This window comes from Balaenoptera ricei, chromosome 3 (genome assembly GCF_028023285.1).
Source record: "Balaenoptera ricei isolate mBalRic1 chromosome 3, mBalRic1.hap2, whole genome shotgun sequence".
Lineage (NCBI taxonomy): Eukaryota > Metazoa > Chordata > Mammalia > Artiodactyla > Balaenopteridae > Balaenoptera > Balaenoptera ricei.
The window spans coordinates 177,676,711-177,695,558 of record NC_082641.1 but is presented as its reverse complement, the minus strand read 5'-3'; the positions used below and the strand labels follow the sequence as shown (position 1 = coordinate 177,695,558).

The window sequence follows — 18,848 nt, the reverse complement described above, 5'->3', positions numbered from 1 at the left end:
GACCCCACGCTGCCTTGGGCCCTGCGGCCCCCGGCTCGCCTCGCAGTCTTAAAGGGACCTCTGCCGGATCCAGACGCCGAGCAGACTGCTTTCTCCAGACCGGCCTAGCGGGGGGATCTCAGAGTTCCAGGCGCGGCTGGGGATAAGGACAGCGTAGCTGGAGGCGGGGCCCCAGCCTGTCGCGCTCGCGGCACCTGCCGAATGCCCCTCCCACTAGTTTCGGGCGCAGTTTCTCGATTCGCCATTAGGGGGAGGGGCGCCCAGATCTTTTGACAGCGAAAAATCATAACAGCTAACGTTGATTCATTGCTTTGCACAAGCCTTGGCCTTTTACTCACCCCTCGCGTCGTCCTCGCTAAAACCCTATAAGGTAAGTGGGACTGGCTTTCCCACTTCACAGATGACGAAACAGGAGGTTAAGCCGCTCACCCCAGTGCACATGTCCAGGAAGGGGCAAAGCAGAGATTTAACTAGACCTGGGATTCTTACCCAACATCGCTCTATGCCCTAGAAGGGATGAATTTTCCTTTAACCATTACTCTTCTCTCTAGAGTCCCCAGGAGGGGGTCGTCTTATTATCATCGTCCTTTATCCAAAGGACGATCGTGAGGGCACACATGGTTCCCACTCAGCTTCTGCCCAGACAGGTGTGCTCAAACGAGCCTCTTGTAGAGGGTCCCTTCACAGACGTTTTCATTCACAGGTCGCCCTTGCAGGTGCCGTACAGATATTTTCCCACGGAGATGCCCCAAACAAATGTTTTCTCACAGATGCATCCTTGACAGGTGGACCTCAATACACATGAGCCCCTCCCCCCGATGTGCTTCAGTGTGAGTGTGCCCCCATGCAGGCGTGCTCAGGTCTTCCTCTCGTGTGAGCTCAATTCTATGCAGCTGTTTCCTTCACCTCACAGGTATGTTTCTCAACAGGTGTTCCTCCACCCAGGAATGCGTTATAGAGCCTCCCCCGCCATACGTGTGTTTCATTTAATCATTCACCCATACGGGGCTCTTTCCATATAACTGGGTCCCCTACAGGTGTACTTAAATGCAGGTATGTCTCGTACAGGTATTTCCAATACCTTTACACACAGGAATTCCTTCTGCAAGTCTTGTTCATTTCATAGGTGGGCCATGCAGATGCATTCCCCAAACAGATGTACCCCGCGCCAGAGTGCCTCAGCCAGGTGTTTGTAACCATGCAGGTGTGTTCTATACAGCTGTTTTCCACACAGGTAGGCTTCCATTCAGCTATACTCCAAAGAGATGTGATTCAAAGCAGATGTCTCCCATGGGTGTTCTTACACATCCGTGCAGATTTCTTTACACGTTTGTTCCCATGCAGGTGTGTCCCACACCAGTGTTTTTTCATTAGAGGCTCCCCATCCCGGTCTGCCCCAGACAGGAGTGCCTCACACATCGGTGACTCCATGCCCCGTGTGTCTCCACACCTGGACGATTCTACAGATGTAACTGCAGTGCAGGTGAGAGGCTCCTTTTACACCTGCGCGCTTCCGCTCCTTTTCACTCCTCCCGATTATGGGATTGGGTTCCCGTTACAGGTGCGTCCGCGGCGCGGACCCGCCCCCGCTTGGCCCCGCCCTTTCACCTAGGCTCAGGTGCACAAGCCGGAAGTGCGCTCACCTCCAAGGTGAGTGACTAAACTTTCCGGGTCACGTGAGCCGGCGGAGCTGGAAGAGTCCGACCGAGCCACTGACCGACGGATCGAGGGTTCGAGCGAGGAACCGGGATCGGGACCCTGAGCGGGGGTCGAAGACGCCCGGGCCAGGTAGGGAGGCAGGTCGCGCGGCTGGGCCTGCCACCCCTCCCCCCTTCCCTTCCCCTTTCCCCAGCCCAGGAACGCGCCGCCCCGAGTTAATCTTTAATCTCTGACCTCTGGCGGCGGGGGGCGGGGCGGGACTCCTGGGTGGCCGGCGCGGGTCGCCCCTCCCAGGGGCCTGCGCTCGGGTCCGGCCCCCTCCCCCACGCTCCGGCCTTTCTCCTTTCCAGCCCCCAGGTGTGGGGTCGAAGGTACCCCCCCAGCCCGAGATGCGGTAGGAGCGGCGCGCGCGACAAGCCCCGTCCCCGGTGCCACCAGCCCGTCACCCGGCCCATGGCGAGCCCCGGCCTGGGGCTGCTCTTGGCGCTCGGCCTGCCGCTGCTGCTGACCCGCTGGGGCCGGGTCTGGGGGCAAAGTAGGTATCGGTCGGGGGCACTGGGGGTCCGGGCTTAGAAGCGCTGGGTGCCTGGGACGCTGAGAGGGCAAGAACCCAGGAGCGGGCATGCGATGCCTTGGGAGCAGGAGTCTACAGAGTCTGGGGTAGGGCTGGGGGCGTAGAATTCCTGTGTCCTTCCTTGGACGGTTGGAGTTGGTCTGGGAGAATTCCTGAGTTGGGCGGAATTGTGAGCTGCTGGGAGAAGAGGCCTGCGGGCCGGAGTCTCAGTAGGGTTGAGCAGTTTGGGGGAAATGGAAGCCAGGAGGAGGCCTGCCTGGGGCTCCAAGCCCAGGTGGAGCCGGCTGACCAAAGGTGGGGACGCAGCCTTTCAGCCCCTCTATTCCAGTTTCGGGAGCCTGGGGGGAGGTGTGAGTCAGACACTCCAGGGAAATGCAGGATCCGCCCAGATCCTTAAGGGCAGAGGGAGGGCTGGAGAGGTGAGGCTGGGGTTGGGGGGGAGGGTTGAGCTTCCCCACACCATGCATTATAATAGCCCCCAACTCTGCGCCAACTGCAGACCACTGTTGGCTGATTACTCAGCGCTGGGCTCCCCTGGGTAAGGGGTGCCCTGTGGAGCAAAATCAGCGGGGCCAGCCCCTGTGTGGAGGCCACTCACAGAATGAAAGACTCAAAAGGGCAGAGTTCTAACGAGGGGAAATGACCAAGAAAGATGCAGATGCTTCCAGATGGGAAGGAATAGATGGGGATTCATTTATCTTCTCTACCACTGCCCTGCAGCACCGGACCCCACTGTAAGTGGGAACAGCACCATTACACCCTCTGGCCCCAGCCCTGGCTCCAATGGGGCCCTGGTGAGTTGGGGTATATGTGGGAGAAGAGCGGCAGGGATTTTATTCGGGAGTCCCCCGTGTAGCAGGTGGGAGGACCTAGATTCCCAGAGGCAGCAGGCTGGACAGTGGGGGAGGCACTGGAGAACCCTAAGTGGGAGAGACCACAATGTCAACATGGCAAATGGGGACACCGAGAACCCCAGGAAGGGGATGGGCAAGAACACCATGCCTGGCGGGACTTCCCTGGCGGTCCAGCGGTTAAGACTCCGCGCTTCCAATGTAGGGGGCACAGGTTGGATCCCTGGTTGGGGAACTAAGACCCCCCCCCCAAAAAAAAATACCATGCTTGGCAAGTGTAGGGGGTCCAGGAGCCCCCTATGCCTCTCAGGCAGGGGGAGGAGGTATCTAGGAGCCTAGATGCAGCAGGCGCTTGGGAGAAGGACCCCAGACATGGCAGGTGGGGGAGCCTGGGAACCCCAGATGTGATATGATGGGGATCAGGAACCCTGAGTGGAGGAAGCCAGTCACCAAAAGTGGCGGGTGCGGGGGGAGGGGATTAGCATCCCCAGATAATTCTCAGGCGGGGTTGGACGGGATGCCCAAGTTCAGGTGGGTCACACCTGTCCCCCCCACCAACAGTCGCAGGAGGCCACCATTGCCATCATCGTGGTCTTCTCCCTCCTGGCCGCCCTGCTCCTGGCTGTGGGCCTGGTACTTCTGGTGCAGAAGCTTCGGGAGAAGCGGCAGACGGAGGGCACCTACCGGCCCAGCAGTGAGGAGCAGGTGGGTGCCCGAGCTCCACCGCCTCCCAACCTCAAGCTGCCGCCTGAGGAGCGGCTCATCTGAATGCTGGGGCTGGCCACAGCTGCCTCCACTGCCCAGGACTGCCCGGCGCTCAGTTGCACACGGCAGCTGCCACCGAGACACCAGCCTCTGATGGCCCCGGAGAACTTGGGGGGGGCCCACGGGGCACCTGCCGGGCGGGCTCTGCGAAGCATGCTGCCTCTGCTTGACTCTGCCTGCAGTTGGGGTGCCGGGGCTGGGGACCTGCCTCCCCGCTTGCTGCACCATCAGCCATCTGTCTGCCTGCCACACAGGCCCGACACCGCCCCCTCTCCTTTCCTTTCAGTTCTCCCATGCAGCCGAGGCCCAGGCGCCCCAGGACTCCAAGGAGACGGTGCGGGGCTGCCTGCCCATCTAGGTTCCCTTCCTCTACCCATCACCCTTCCTGGCTGTGTGACCTTCGGGGAAGGCAGAGCCCTCTCTGGGCAATCAAACACACCCAGCGCTTAAGAATAGAGGGGAAGAAGGTGCTTCGAAGACTCTGCCCTTGAGGGCGAGGGAGACAGGCTGCTTACTTTATATGTATCTATACAATGGGTAGTGTGATGTAATAAAACCTTTCTGTGAGCTGGTGGGGGCAGGAGTTAGCCTAGATGGAGGAGACACACAGGCTGTTGAGAGATGAATTGTAAGGTCTCGAGGGTCCTAGGGGCTGGGAGAGCTTCCTGGAAGGGAAAGGCTTTTAGCTGCACCTAAGAGCCAGCCGGAGGCTGCCTTGGGAGGGAAGGTGGGGAGTGGGGTGGGTTTCTGAGCAGAAACAGGGCTCCCAGGTAAACCCACCAGGAAAAACAAGCTTTGGGCTCTTGCAGCTTTATTGAGGGGCCAGAGTCTCCTCCAGACCCCTGATTCTTAACCTTCAAAACACTTTTTAAGCTCAGCAACCCTGGGCTGGCTCCTGGCCTGGAGCTCCTCGCAGTTACTAGCAGGAGGCTCAGGGGGCCTGGGGGCTCCCGGCTCCTCGTGGGGCTGGAGGTGCGTGCGCTCTGGGAGCAGGACCTCCGAAGGCTGGGCTCTGGGGCTCTCTGGGGAACCGGGATCCGAGAAAGAATCAAGGACTTGGGATGCCCAGGTAATATCCGAGTTGGGCTTTGTGGGAGTCAGAAGTTGGGGGCTTTCTCGAGGGCTGGGTGCTGTGGAGAGCTGGGAGCAGGGGCTCTCCTGGGCTGTGGGATCCTCGGTTGCCTCGTGGGGAGAGGAGAGGCGTAGAGGCTGGGGCTCTGTGAGAGAGGAGCTGGGGTCCCCTTTGCTGCTTGGGTCTGCAGAAGCTGTCGAAGACTGGGACGGGGAAATGATTTCTGGGCTGGCCTCTGAGGGCAGCTGGGAAGTGGGGTGCTTCGAGGAGCTCGTGGCATCTGAAGGCTGTGGGGTGTGCAGAGGCGGCAGGCCGACAGAAAGGGACAGGGGCTGGGGCCCTGGTGGTTTCTCGTCATCTGCTTGCCATCTTGATCTTCCTGGTATGTCGGGCTGGGTGGGGATGGGGAGATGGGCACGTTGCTGGCCTTTAAATGAAGGAGGGGCTGGCAGGTTGGATGAGCAAATGGGGAAGGGCTGGGGGGACTCTCACCAGGCTGAGGCAGCTGTCCAGGTCCCCTCTGTGGCAGCAGTCCAAACTCTGGCTTGGCCGCAGGCTGCTGTTCCGGGTGTCTCTCATGCTCAGACTATCCAGAATCTCGCTCAGCAAATCCAGTTCTTCTCCGGACCCAAGGAAGCTGCCATCCAGAGCTTCCTCTGCCAATGGTTCCTGGGCATCCTCAGGGCTCAGAGAGGGTGTCCTGGGTGAGGATGGGCAGCCTCAGATATCTGCCCCAGACCGGCTGCTCTGAAGGGTCTGGAGTTTTGGGGCCCACTTCCCCATGAGTCCCGGCCCCCCACTTCCAACATTGCTCCCTCCCTCTGCCTTGGAGTCTTACCCCTCCCCCAGGGACTCAGAAGGTCTCTCTTCCCGCCGGAGTCTCCTGCTGGGCCGAAGGGGCCGGTTCTGCAAAGGACAGATTTGGGGGCTGGGGCCTCAGGAGCTACAGAATCAGGGGGTTCTGTGAAGGGGGTAGTGGGCACCCCATTTTTGAGGTAGTCGAGATGTCTGGCTGGAGACAGGATGGGAGAAGGACTTGGTGATAATTCCAGGTATGTGCAGGGGCGGGGCTCTTACCTGTCCGAAGTGTTGGGTGATAGGCAAGCGCTGCTGCAGGCAATCTGAGCGGCTGGTGAGGGAAGGGGCCCTCAGGGAGCCCCCCCTCTGCAGGCCAGAGTCCCCATCCTAGGAAGAGGGTGGGTGAGCCAGGAGCCCCTCCCCCCACTGCCCCACGGCGTTGGCTACTGGCTTTACCTTGTACATCAGAAGGCTCTGCACACCCTTCAAGCCACTCTTCGCCTACGGAGGAGCCAAAAGAGACAGAATCCAGAGCGATTTGACCCTGGACATTTGAGAACTCGGCCCTCCATCCCCGAGGACAGTTTTGTCTTCCCATCTGCTCATGTATGTCTCAAAATATATTCAAGTTCCCCCGGTACCACCTAAGAAGTCAATACAAACTTGCCCCTTTGACTAACACAGAAGGAATATTACTGGAGGAGATAACCCCCAAATGAAACAGGAAATGGCAACACTAGAACATCGTAAAAATGAGTCAGTGTTCAAAAGCCGAGCAAAGAATAAAATCCAGCAGACAATTGCGAGCTGTGGAAGTTAGTCCCAGGAAAATTTTGGGCTTGGGAGAAAAACAAACCACAAGGGCAGAAGCTGGGATTGTGGTGTCTCAGAAGGACAAAAGATGTTTGCCAAAGAACCTTGGTTGTCATTTTTAAATAGGAAAGACCTGATGCGACAAAAATGAATGAACACAGTCAATGGAAAATAAAACTAGGAAACATTGTAAATGGTTTAACTGCTGGTTTAGTTCTGATAAATTGTTTGCGTTCTAAACGTGGGGTTAAACCATCCTCTGCCTTTGTCACCCTGGTAAGTGGCCTGTCCAGCCCAGCCTCACCGAGCGGTACATGTTTCTGACGGCTGGTTGGGTCTTGGCCTTGACGGAATGCAGGAGGGCACCACCACCTTTCTGGGGAGAGAAAGCCAAGGAAGAGAGGCTTGGGCACGTGGGGTTATCCCAGACCCCACCTGCCCACCCGGGCTGTGTGTTACTGGAGAATCCCCTCTCCCTCTCTGAGTCTTGATTTCTTCACCTATATCTATAAATGAGCATAGTGGGGACGGTTGTAGGTTTGATTTAATCCCACAATAAACACTAAAGTGTTCGGTGTTACTACCTTTAGGTTGTCTGCCCAGAGCTGGTAGGAGCGAAGGGTCCCTGGAGAGAGGAGAGAGCATTGCCAAGGTGGGTAGGCTCAGACTGGGCCACAGGTCCGGGGCGGTGGGGGGGGCTCCGGGGCCAGGTGCAGAGCTCACCTGAGGAGGCCCCGCTACAGGTGATCTCCTGCTCAAAGAGGTCTGAGAAGCCTTCTCCCGTGTTCAGCTTCTCCAGTCGGCCTTCGATGAACTGGGGGTGGGGCAGAGGGTCAGAGAATCAGGTTGCCCCAAACATCTGAATGCGAGGACTGGGGATCCACTCGCCCTCAAGATGCAGAAGCCATCCCTGGCCCCTCCAGAAACCCAACCTTAGGTCCCAGGAGTCTGGAGCCCACCTCAGGAAGCCAGAGGTCCACCCTCTCCCCGCCCGTCCTCACCCCAAGTCAGGATCTGTCTTCAGGGACCAGACCCCGCTCCTCACAGGGTCGGAGGAATAGGACTCTGCCACTCCAGACAGGCCCCCCTCCTCTCAGTGACCTTGGAAGAGGTCGACCCCACCTCCAGGGACCCTGGAAGCCAGCCTGCACTGAAGGACCCTGAAGTTCATCCCACTTTCTTCCAAGAACCCAGGAGTCCGGTTCCACCTCCCCGGTACGTCCCTAGAATCCAAGAGTCCAGCCTCCTCTCCCTCCACCCTCGACCCAGGAGGTTCCCGCCTTAGGGACTCAATAATTTCGTTCCATCCCAACCTCCTCAGGGACCTAGAGGTACTAGAGGTGGGAACTCAGGTCAGGAGCTCCCATTTTTAGGGACCCAAGAGTTCAGTCCTGTCTCTCCCACCCCGGAGACCCTGGAGTGGGGGATCCGGCTGGGCCAACTCTCACCCCGCCCATGGGCCCAGGCGTCCGCCCCTCCAGCCCTGGCTTCGGCCTCCGGGATCCAGGCGTCTGCGCCCCTAGCCTCGCCCCTCCGGCCCCAGCCCCGCCCTCCGGACTCTGGCGCACCTGTTTGAACAGCTGCAGGTGCACAGCCCGCCGGTGGAAGGCCTGCAGCGGCGCCCCGGGTTTCTGGGCCAGGAAGGCTTCTTCACTGAAGGTTACAGGCTGGCCCTGGAAGAAGGACTCGGATTCTAAGCTCCCCGCGGCTCTCCAGGATCCCTTATTCTGCTTCCCATATTCTACCTTACATCTGTGTAGCCAACATTGATGGAGCGCCTCTGTGTGCCTGATGTCGTGCAGGGCCTCGTGGGCTGCAGGGAGGACTTGGGCTTTTACCCCGAGGGAGGTGGGAGCCCTGGGAAAGCGGTGGGCGGAGGCGGACGGGACCTGACTCAGATGCTCCCAGGTGACCTCTGGCGGCTGCAGGGAGGTCAGACTACGGAGCGCGGAGGGTGGGAGCCCGCGAGAGCGGACTCATGGTGACGGGTGGGCGCGCAGATCTGGGCAAACAACGATGGGGACCAGGCCGGGGTGGAGACAGAGGAGGGGGAGAAGTGGACAGCTTCTGGCTGTGTTCAGGGCAGAGTCGAAAGCAACGTCAGATTCTCAAATAATAGAACTCCCCGACCACGTTTTTATAGAATAGTTGTGAAAAACTGGGGAGGAGGGGATGTCAGGGTTGAAAGTCAGCAGATCAGAGTCCTGGCTTCAACACTCACCCACTGTGGGGCTTCTCCAAGCCTTGGTTTCCTCATATGTAGAATGGGACCATAAGAGTATCCGTCTCATAATACTGTTGTGAGCATTAAGTGAAATAATAATTGCAGAGGCAAAACCTATCATTTAACCATTGCGATGTGCCAGGCACTAAACGAGCATTTTGCTTATGTCCATTCAGACTCACACGACCCTTTTGGGTGGGTACTGTTGGGATCCCATTTTACAGATGAGCAAACGGAGGCACAGAGTAAGCAGTCCATAAACGCTAGGTATTATTATTCTGAATCCTTCAGGGACCCACGGAGTCTCTCCCTCTGCGTCCCCGAATCTCACCGGGCTGCAGACTAGCGCATCGCGGTACCCCCCGAAGAGCAGGGCCTGGGCTTTGAGGAAGAGACGGGACACCCCTTCCCCGGGGGCCAGTGCGACCTTCCTTAACCGTAGCCTCAGCAGAGACACCTGGAGGACAAGGGGGCAGCGCTGAGCAGGCGGGTGCGGAGCCTCGTCTCCCGGATGCGGCAGGAGGGTGGAAGGGGATGTCACTGACCACATCTGGGGGCAGTGCCTGCACGTCGTCGAAGGGCGTCTCCAACGTATTGGAGTCCACGTTCATCATCACGACGTCCTCCAGCGCTTTCTCCCGCACTCTCTGCGTTAGGGAGTTGGAGGGGCGATGGCCGCTCAGAGCCCGAGGATCCCCGACAGGGGAGGATACCTGGGAATGCAGGGGGGCACTCCACCCACCCCTGCCATCCAGGTCCGTTCCCACTTACCTCGGCGAGACTGGCGTGCACTCCGATGAGGTAGGGCATGGGCGCGCTGCGGAAGGCCGAGGGGGCCGGTCATGCAGGCGCCGCCCCCCGGGTCCCCAGGACCCTAGGCCTCTTCCCCAAGCCCTGCTCCTCTCCAGCCCCTGCCCCTCACCAGCAGTAGTCCAGCAGATGCGGCGGCAGCGTGGGAATCAGCACGTGCTCCCAGTGCATGGGGTACAGGAGAGCGCAGGACGCGTGGACGCACGACGTCAGCTGGGGACGAGTGGGGGACCGTGGAGTCAGGGCCTGGACCCCCAGCTTCAAGGACCCTCTCTGGACGGTGGCTCTCCCGGCTTCATATCCCGTGTCCCCAGTCTCCTGTCTCCCTCCACCTCCCTTCCCCACCCGCTACTGGCTAAGAGGTGAAAACTCAAACCCCTTTCTTGTGAAGGCCAAGAATTCCGCAAATTACGGCGCTTGGAACTGGTGGTGCCAGGACTCAGCACGTGCTAGTCCCTCGCTCTAGGGGTTGAAGCTAATATTCAACCCTCCGGAATCTCTCTCCTTAGGGGTAGGACAAGCGACTCAGCCCACTGACCCCGCCCCTAGAGAGGCGGAGCTAGAGTTCAGTTCCCCCCCCCCAAGTCCCGCCCCTAGGGGTAGAGGCTGAATGCTAGCTCCACCCCTACCCCGTCCTTCCCCCCTAGGGGCGGAGCTAGAATTTAGCCCTCTCTGATCTCACCCTCCAGAGGGGCGGAGCCAGTCTTGTTCTGGCCCATAGTGGGTGGAGCCTGGACTCAGAGCTCCTGAAGCGGGGGGAGGGGGTACAGCGCAGCCCCCTCTGATTTCCCCCATAAAGGTGGAGCCAGGATTCAACTCAACCCTGACCTTCAAAGGGGCTGAGCCAGGACTTTGCCCTCGGGTCCCGCTCAGTGGGGTTAGAGCTAGGAATCCGCCCCGATTGTCCCGCCCCCAGGGACCAAGCTAGGCCTCGGCCCCTCCCCGGCCCGGCGGTCCCGCCTCACGGTGCTCAGCTTTCTGGAGGAGAGCAGGACCCTTCGCTCTGCCAGGAGCGCAGCGAATAGCGCCACGATGTTGTCGTCGGTCACCGCCACCACCAGCTCCGTTAGGTTCCTCTGAAGAACAGAGAGGAACGCTGGACGCGAGGGACCACAGGATCTGAGAGCCCTCTCCGGGTTTCCGGACCTCTTCCCCCCTCCCAGAGTCCCCTCTCAGGTCTCCACTCACGTTCTCAGGAATGGATGGCAGGCGGCCGGAGTCGGGGGCCACGAAGCAGGAAAGCTGGCGGGGGATTAATAGGGGGACTGCTCAGTCAAGGGGTTAGCCTCACGTGGGTGCCCAACCTTCCAGGGTCTCCAGCTCTGCTCACCGGCATGCTCTTCCCGGGGCCAGGGCGGGGGATGCCTTGCGCACTGGAGATCATCACTCCGCTGCCCTGGGGGAGATGCGGTGCGTGGTCCTCAGGGCCGGGGTGCAGCCTCTCCAGCCACCTGAGGTCCGACGCCCAGCGGGGAGGGGATACTCACCAGCTCCAGCCCCACTGAGTCCTGGGTCCCGGGAAGGGGCTGCTGCAGCAGATGTAGAAGAAGTTCATCGACCTCTGAGACCTGGGTAGGGGTGGGATGCCTGAGCCAGAATGCGGGTTGGGGACTCTTGAGGGTCTTGACTCAGGCTGGGTGGTCTGGGAGGAGCCAAAGGGGCCCGGTCAGGTCTGGGAGTTCAGAGCCAGGCTGGGGCCTTGGTGGGGGTGGGACTAGGACTCCTGCAGGAATGACAGGGAGAGCTGGTCTCACTTGATCCTGTGCCAGGAGGTCCCCCACTGTGTTCAGCAGTTTGTAGAACACTTCAAACCAAGGCAGGTGGCTGCGGAGAGCGGACACAGTTTTCATGCAGTGCCTGTGGGCAGAGGCCGTTCCCCCCGCCCAGACCCCCATATCCCACACCTGAGGATGCAGAGACAGCTGTGGGCACCAGCCCGGAGGCGGCAGAAACCAAATCTGCGGGTGCCGGTCAGGTCCGTGAGGGCAAAGGTGAAATGCTGTACGGCGGTGCTGGGGGGCTCCCTGGGGGCAGGAAAAGCTCTCAGAGAGACCTGGACATCCCACCCCCGTGAACCCCCCTCCCCTTCATGCCCCTGACAACGCTGCTAGTACTGCGTCCACCAGTCTGGGGCCCTGGGTGTATAGGTCCCTAGCTGTCAGCGTCTCTGGTTCTCTGAGGCCCTGGGTCCCTGAGACCCTGGGTAAGTGAGTCCCTTTGTGCATAGGTCACTATTCGTCAGGGTCCCCGGGTTTCTGAGTCCCTGGGTCTCTGAATCTCAGGGGCCCTGGGTATATGGTCTCTGTTGTCTGAGTCTCTGGGCGTTTGAATCCTGGGGGTCCATGAGAGGTCTGGGTCCCTGGGTCCTTCGTGTCTGCTTCCTTCCATACCTTTCCACATCAAAAGGGAAGCAGAATTTAGGCACGATCTGCGTAGCCTCCTGGGGGTGGAGAGAAGCACACACTGCTTGGCCACTCAGGTTGGGCCCCACCCCTAAGCTCCCAGTGGTCTGAGACATAGGGTTCCCTCCCCCAGGGGGACAGGCCCTGGCCCCTGGGGAGCAAGGAGCCAGCCTGCATACCTGGTCCCTGAAGTCTGGGGGGAACTGCCGCAGGATGGGGGGATCTGCACAGAGAGCGGGCTCCTAAGTTCAGGGTCCCGGGCCCACCCTCCATCTCAACCCCCATCCCCAATGATGCCCCTGACTCACCCTCTTGCAGGGAGGGAGGGTAGGCTGCTTCGAAGAACCAATCAAACAGGGCAGGGAGACCCCTTCTGCAGGGCAGGAAAGGGTTCAGTGTGTCCAGGGCTTTGCTTCTGTGTGTGTGTCTGCACCTGTGTGTGATTGTGTGTGTGTGTGTATGTGTGTGTGTGTCTGCAATTCTATTCTGCGTCTGCCTGAATGGATGAGACCGCCCAGGGCATGTGTCAGGTAGGACTGTGCATATGTGTGGTTGAGCCAGTGTGAGGGTGAATAACGTCCCCGTTTTCTTGGGTGGCCCTGAGGGTCCCTGGATATATGTGTGAGGCCCTGCCCTAGTGTCTCTGTGTATGTGACTTCATGGGGCCCTGGGGCTTCATGGGGCCCTCAGATTTTTTATCAGAGGAAAGAGGGCAGCGTGCCCTGGTCCTTCTGGGAGCCCTGCAATCTCTGCCTTCCTCCCCTGGCCCCCAACCCTCTATCCACCTTGCAGAGGATGTCGGGACTTGGGCTCAGGGAGAGAGACAGAGGAAGAGAACGGGGAGTGAGTGCAGACACATTGTCGCTGAAGTTGGGACCTCCCTCACACTGAACTTCAACTTCACGCTGACACAAGTCCCACACAATCAATCAGTCCTGCACATGGACACACAGAGCCCGCCCCTCCCCCCCGCTGACCCCGGAAGCCAGGCTCCCCATCACTGAGATACATCAAAAGGCACAGGCTCAGAGTTACAAACTTAGTCATACAGAGCCGGCGCAGAGCAGGGGAGACAGAGAGAGAGAAGGAGAGAGAGAGACAGATATTGGAAGGTCCCAGAGTGGCCCGAGTGTGCCTGAGAGCGGAGTCCATACTGTAGGCCAGCTGAGTGTCCTGCCCTAATTCCAGCCACCTGCCCCTGTGGCTCACGGTCCCTCCCGGGCCTGCCCCAGCCTCGTTCTCCTTGGCCCCGCCCCAGGCCCTGTCTGGGAATCTTGGTCCAGAAGATGGGAGAGGGGGCAGCTCTTACTCAGCTGTGGATCCCATGGTCCCTGCAGGGCTGGCCCGGCGGGGCCCTTTCCTCAGGGGTGCTGGGGGGGCCTGTGCTTTCTCAGGGCTGGGCCCTGAGCCGGCTCAGCTTCCTGTGTGGCTGAGAGAGGAAGTTTAACGGGTGACGTCCCCAGAGGAAGGCCCCTGCCCCCACCCACTGTGAGAGACCCAGGCGTCCTGCCTTCTAGACTTCTACAGGATGGGTGGGCAAGAGGTGTGCAAGCTCAGAGGCCAGACCCCCAGCCCCATCCTGCCAGGAGGGTTGCATCTGGTTTCTGCCATCACACCCAAGCCTTCCCTTCTCCGTGGCAGCCAAGGACTCACAGTTTGCCTAAAATGCTTCCTCTTCCCTCAACTCTTTTTCCTTTGATCTCTCTGCGCTGGCTATTCCCCGCAGGACCACCAGAGGGAGCCAGGCTGGAGAGTGGACACGGAGGCACGAGGAAGGTAGACAGACAGCAGACAGAACACAGGCACAGACAGACAGCACACACATGGCCAGGGAGTGACCAACACAAACAGGCCAGAACAGTCACAGACAGCAGACAGACACAGAGAGATACCAAGTTATACAGGCAGCACAAAGTCACAGACACAAACCAACAGGTACAGCGGGACAGCACACACATAAATAAGTCCTTGTCCATCCAGATGATAGGTGCAGGGAGATAACACACAGGCACAGCCAGCAAACAGTTCCAGACAGAGGCAGCAGATACACTTGCAGGGACCACGGCTGTCAATGCAAACGGAATAACAGAGAAGCAGACCCAGACAACAGACAGAAACGCATAGAGCACAGACGTAGAGCAGTAACAAAGGGACAGACGCAGTCGGGGCCCAGCCACAAGTCAGATTCATAGCCAGACATAGTCACAACACAGAGAGAGATACACAGTCAGACAAACCCAAGCAATGTTGCAGACTCAGAAACAGACAGACACCCAGGCAGACAGATGTCATGTTGAAAAACAAAGATACATAGACACACTCACAGGCACAAAGGCAGGACTCAACACAGGTACTCATGGTCATGTACATACACGGAAAATCCCACAGACAGACTCAGAGAGTCAAAATGCAGAGGAGTCTGCAAGACTCCTTGGTCTCCTGCAAGATACTGAGAATATCTGTGCGGATATAGACGTGCATCTGCATGAGTCCACATGTGGCCTGCCATGTCCTGGTGTATCTGGGGGTGAATGCGGTGTCTGTGTGCCTAGGAATTTGTGTCTAGTCCATCAGGCTGAGTGGGGATGTGGATGACTGGGGATTCTCATTCTGTGCATGTCCACATGACTGTGGGTGCAAGGGTATTTTCATGCTGAGGAGGAGGAGGTGAGCAGATGCACCAGCATGTGAACACACACACACACACACACACCTCCAAACCCTCCAGCCAAGACATAGGTGGATGAGGCTGAACACAGCTCAGTGCCACCTTTCTCTCCAAGGGGAGCTGGATCTCAGCCAGGGCTGGGGATCAGGGGTGCAGAGTACCCAGGGCATACTTCTCCCCTTCTCACACTCTCGGGCCTTGCTATAGAATGAATGTTTGTGTTCCTCCCCCACCCCCGAATTTACATGCTAAGTCTTTTTTAAATTAAAAAAATTTTTTTGCCTGCACTGCGGAGCTTGCAGGATCTTAGCTCCCCAACCAGTGATTGAACCCGGGACTACGGCAGTCAAAGTGCAGAGTCCTAACCACCGGACCACCAGGGAACTCCTGGTGCTAAATCTTAACCCCCAACGTCATGGTATTAGGAGGTGGGGGTCTTTGGAACATCATTACATCATGAGGGTGAAGGCCGTGAATGGGATTAGTGTCCTCATAAAGGAGACGTCAGAGAGATTCCCTCATCTTTCCACCATGTGAGGACACAGCAAGAAGACAGCCATCTATGAACCAGGAAGCAGGCTCTCACCAGGTACCAAATCTTCCGGTGCCTTGATCTTGAAATTCCAGCTTCCAGAACTGTGAGAAATAAATGTCTGTTGTTTATAAGCCACTCAGTCTATGGTATTCTGTTAGCAGCCTGAACGCACTAAGACAGGCATAGCATTTGCGGAGATATCCCCAAGCCTTCTTCATTTCTGAAATTTACTCCAATTCAATCCAATGGCAAACCCATGGGATGAGGATAAAGGAAGAGTTCACATCCCTGAGTGAAAAGTGGGACCCCCTCTGCATCTTTTTTTTTCTTTTTGGCTGTGCTGTGCAGCATGCGGGATCTTAGTTCCCCAACCAGGGATTGAACCTGTGCCCCCTGCAGTGGAAGTGTGGAGTCTTAACCACTGGACCACCAGGGAAGTCCCCCTGTTTCTGCATCTGTAACAAGTAAGTATGGTGCCTACCTCAGAGATGCTGTGAAGGTTCAATGAGAGAATTCACATGAAATATTTAGTATGTGGTCAAGCCTGAACCGAGCTTTTGATACGTTCTCTCTATGATTATGGGAGATGGGTCAGTGAAGTGGTTAGAGAATGATTTTGGAGTCAGAGAGACTTGGGTTCAAGACCTGACTTAGTTCTTTAATGTCTGTGTGACCTTAGGCAAGTCATTTGACCTCTCTGTATTAGTTATCTATTGCTGTGTGACCTATCACCCTAAAGTTAGTGGCTTAAAAGAACACACATTTATTATCTGACAGTTTCTCTGGGGGCTGGGATTCTGGACACAGCTTAGTCGGGTCCTGTGCTGCAGGGTCTCTCAGCTGTAATAAGGTGTCCATTGGGCTGTGGTCTCATCTGACGGCTCAACTGAAAAAGGATCTACTTCCAAGCTCACAATGTGGCCGTTGGCAGGATTCATTTTATTGTGGACAGAGGACCTCAGCTCCTTGCTTGCTGTTGGTCAGAGGCTACCCTCACTTTTTGCCATGTGGACCTTACCATACCAACCTGCTTCTTGCTTCCCCCTAGCAAGCAAGCTGAGAAGTCAATAGAGAGTTCACCAAGACAGAAGTCACAGGTTTTTGTAACCCAGGCTTGGACGTAGCATCCCATCGCCTTTGCCATATTGGTGCCATATTACATCTGTTGGTCAGAAGCAATCTTCAGGTCCAGCCCACGCTCAAGGGGAGGGAATCACACAAGCACATGAATGGGGAAGACGGGCATCATTGAGGGCCGTCTTAGAAACCATCTTCCAACTCCCTGTGTCTTTGTTTTCTTGCTTTAGTTAAAAAATTTTTTTTTATTTTTAAAATTTTTTGGCCACACCACGTGGCTTGTGGGATCTTAGTTCCCCAACCAAGGATCGAACCGGGCCCTCAGCAGTGAAAACTAGGAGTCCTAATCACTGGACCGCCAGGGAATTCCCATGTTTTCTCACTTTAAGAGGAGGAAAACAGGGACTTCCCTGGCGGTCCAGTGGTTGGGACTCCATGCTTTCACTGCCAAGGGCCTGGGTTTGATCCCTGGTCAGGGAGCTAAGATCCCGCAAGCCTCGCCACACAGACGATAAATAAATAAATAAATAAATAAATAAACTTCATACATCTTTATCAAAAAAAAAAAAGGAGGAAAACAATACACCTCACAACGCGTGGATTCACTTGCTCGTTCATTCAGCAAAGAATTACTGAGTATCTGTGTGGTGTAAACTGTTCTATGCACGTGGTGAGCAAGATAGACAAGTTTCCTTTAAGCTTACATTCTGGTGGGTAGCGCAGGGGACAGATAAAAGAAACAAGTCTACAAATAGACAAGATAATTTGAGTTACTGGTAGGTGCTCTCAGGGAAATGGAACAAGATAAAAGAGGCAGAGTGACTGGGTACAATTTAGAGTTGCCAGGGAAGGCTGCTCTGAGGCGGTGTCCTTTGAACTGAAACCTGTGGACGAGAAGGGGCCGGTCATGTGCACCTCAGGGGAAAGAAGGAGCAGGAACGGCATGTGCAAAGGCCCTGAGGTTGGATTGAACTTGATATGATCAAGCGCATAAAGGCCACTGTAGTTTCAGCTTAGGGAGGGAGGGGGAGGGGGATGAGGTTGCCATCATCAGTCATCAGCGAGTGGAGACCAAGGTGAGAAGTTTGGGTTTCAGTCTGAGTAGCATGGGAGCTGCGGGAGGGAGGGTTGTGATTTGCATACAAAGGTTCCTCTCTGGCTGCTGTAGAAGGAGGACGCTGCACACTGCAGAGGGCAGGGGTGGCAGCAGGGAGCCCAGGGAAATGATGAGGGGGAATTGCCTGGGTGAGCAACAACGGTGGCATAGACCAGAGTATAGACGGCTGGAGAGGAGGGGGTCAAATTCAGGATAGATTTTTTTTTAAGATTTATTTTATTATTTATTTATTTATTTATTTATTTTTGGCTGCATAGGGTCTTAGTTGCGGGCACGCAGGATCTTTCGTTGCGGTGCGCAGGCTCTTCCTTGTGGCACACGGGCTTCTCTCTAGTTGTGGCACGCAGGCTCCAGGGCACGTGGGCTCTGCAGTTTGCGGCACGCAGGGTCTCTAGTTGAGGCGCGCGAGCTCAATTGTGGCGTGCGGGCTTAGTTGCCCTGTGGTATGTGGGATCTTAGTTCCCTAACGAGAGATTGAACCCGCGTCCCCTGCATTGGAAGGCAGATTCTTTACCACTGGACCATCAGGGAAGTCCCCAGGATACATTTTGGAGACAGAGACAACTCGACTTGAGACAGGCTGGGACCTGGGACCCTTTGCTGCAGTGCTTGCCCCTGGATACACCTCTCCTTGAGCAACAAAATACAAGGAAACTATATGGGACTAAAAATAACTGAGTGCATGTGCAGTTGGGGCAAATTCTGGACCGAAAAGATACAAAGAGACCAAGAAAACCCAACTGCCACTTTTGAAAAGCCTGGAGCAAAAACAGGGTGTTGGGAGCAAAAGCAGGGTACTGGGCATGCCCCCTGCACTCAACACCACCAGAGGGGTGGGCAAGCCACTTAAGCCATCCTTCTGTCCCGACCCCCTGGACACACCTCGCTACCCTCACCCCATATAAAGAACCAGCTCGCCCCCCCGCACCCCTGCTCAGCAAGTGAGCAAGCAAAGGAAACTGATGTTTGTTCTCGCTCCCTCCTGCTGCAGCAGGGACCCCAATAAAGCCTAGCCTGAATTTCTCGTCTGGGTTCTAGTCAATTTCTATTGATTGGGGAAGGCCAAGAACCCTGGTGGGTATCAGATTCAGCAAAAGATAAGAAGAATGTGTTGGGTCTAGAAAACAATGAGTCAAGGCTGACTTCCAGAGGCAGGATTTGAACACACAGGTGGTGCCATTTCTTGGCGAAGGGGATTTAGTTGGGCAGAATAGGGAGTTCTTCCGGGGCCACATTAGGTTTGGGATAATAAAGACAGCCAAGCTCACTGCCTAGTTCGTCGTCTTTCTGCTCCACCGCCCGGTGCTGGGCTGGGCCTGCTGAGATGACGGTGGCGGCAGGCTGGATTTCGCAGGTTGCCTTTCCCATGCTTCTCCTTCCTCCTGGCTGCAGTGGGACCCAGGGAGGAGGCCGGGGCCCCATCCGGGGCTGGTGGTCCAGCGAAGAGCTTGGTGGAAAAAGTTAATTGGCTCTCAGCATCCCT

At 57.0% G+C, this 18,848-nt stretch overlaps 2 protein-coding genes across 2 annotated transcripts; one reads left to right on the top strand and one right to left on the bottom strand.

Moving 5' to 3' along the window:
* The first annotated feature begins 53 nt into the window (after window positions 1-53).
* CRB3 (crumbs cell polarity complex component 3) lies at window positions 54-6,734 on the top strand. The gene is made up of 8 exons (XM_059918628.1): window positions 54-370; window positions 786-913; window positions 1,127-1,234; window positions 1,345-1,788; window positions 2,010-2,194; window positions 2,954-3,027; window positions 3,646-3,789; window positions 4,136-6,734. The coding sequence occupies exons 5-8, from the start codon at window positions 2,113-2,115 to the stop codon at window positions 4,205-4,207; spliced, it is 372 nt and encodes a 123-aa protein (XP_059774611.1). The 5' UTR covers window positions 54-370; window positions 786-913; window positions 1,127-1,234; window positions 1,345-1,788; window positions 2,010-2,112; the 3' UTR covers window positions 4,208-6,734.
* Window positions 4,652-13,367, bottom strand: DENND1C (DENN domain containing 1C). The gene is made up of 23 exons (XM_059918629.1): window positions 13,278-13,367; window positions 12,277-12,341; window positions 12,148-12,191; window positions 11,957-12,006; window positions 11,471-11,590; window positions 11,321-11,390; window positions 11,054-11,134; window positions 10,897-10,962; window positions 10,755-10,808; window positions 10,532-10,642; window positions 9,679-9,779; window positions 9,528-9,573; window positions 9,302-9,403; window positions 9,088-9,213; window positions 8,101-8,205; window positions 7,256-7,346; window positions 7,117-7,157; window positions 6,837-6,908; window positions 6,176-6,220; window positions 5,999-6,106; window positions 5,760-5,827; window positions 5,414-5,621; window positions 4,652-5,313 (listed from the first exon to the last, which is right to left on the bottom strand). Exons 1-23 carry the CDS (start codon window positions 13,292-13,294, stop codon window positions 4,699-4,701), a joined length of 2,406 nt encoding a protein of 801 aa, XP_059774612.1. The 5' UTR covers window positions 13,295-13,367; the 3' UTR covers window positions 4,652-4,698.
* Window positions 13,368-18,848: the final 5,481 nt, after the last annotated feature.

Bases quoted from the DNA above. Each gene is read 5' to 3' on its own strand.
- CRB3 (XM_059918628.1), top strand. From the start codon at position 2,113: ATGGCGAGCCCCGGCCTGGGGCTGCTCTTGGCGCTCGGCCTGCCGCTG. The intron at 3,028-3,645 runs GTGAGTTGGGGT...CCCCACCAACAG, and splicing joins CTGGCTCCAATGGGGCCCTG to TCGCAGGAGGCCACCATTGC. The intron at 3,790-4,135 runs GTGGGTGCCCGA...CTTTCCTTTCAG, and splicing joins GGCCCAGCAGTGAGGAGCAG to TTCTCCCATGCAGCCGAGGC.
- DENND1C (XM_059918629.1), bottom strand. The intron at 10,963-11,053 runs GTGAGTATCCCC...CATCTCCCCCAG, and splicing joins ACTCAGTGGGGCTGGAGCTG to GGCAGCGGAGTGATGATCTC. The intron at 9,214-9,301 runs GTCAGTGACATC...CTTGTCCTCCAG, and splicing joins AGGCACTGCCCCCAGATGTG to GTGTCTCTGCTGAGGCTACG.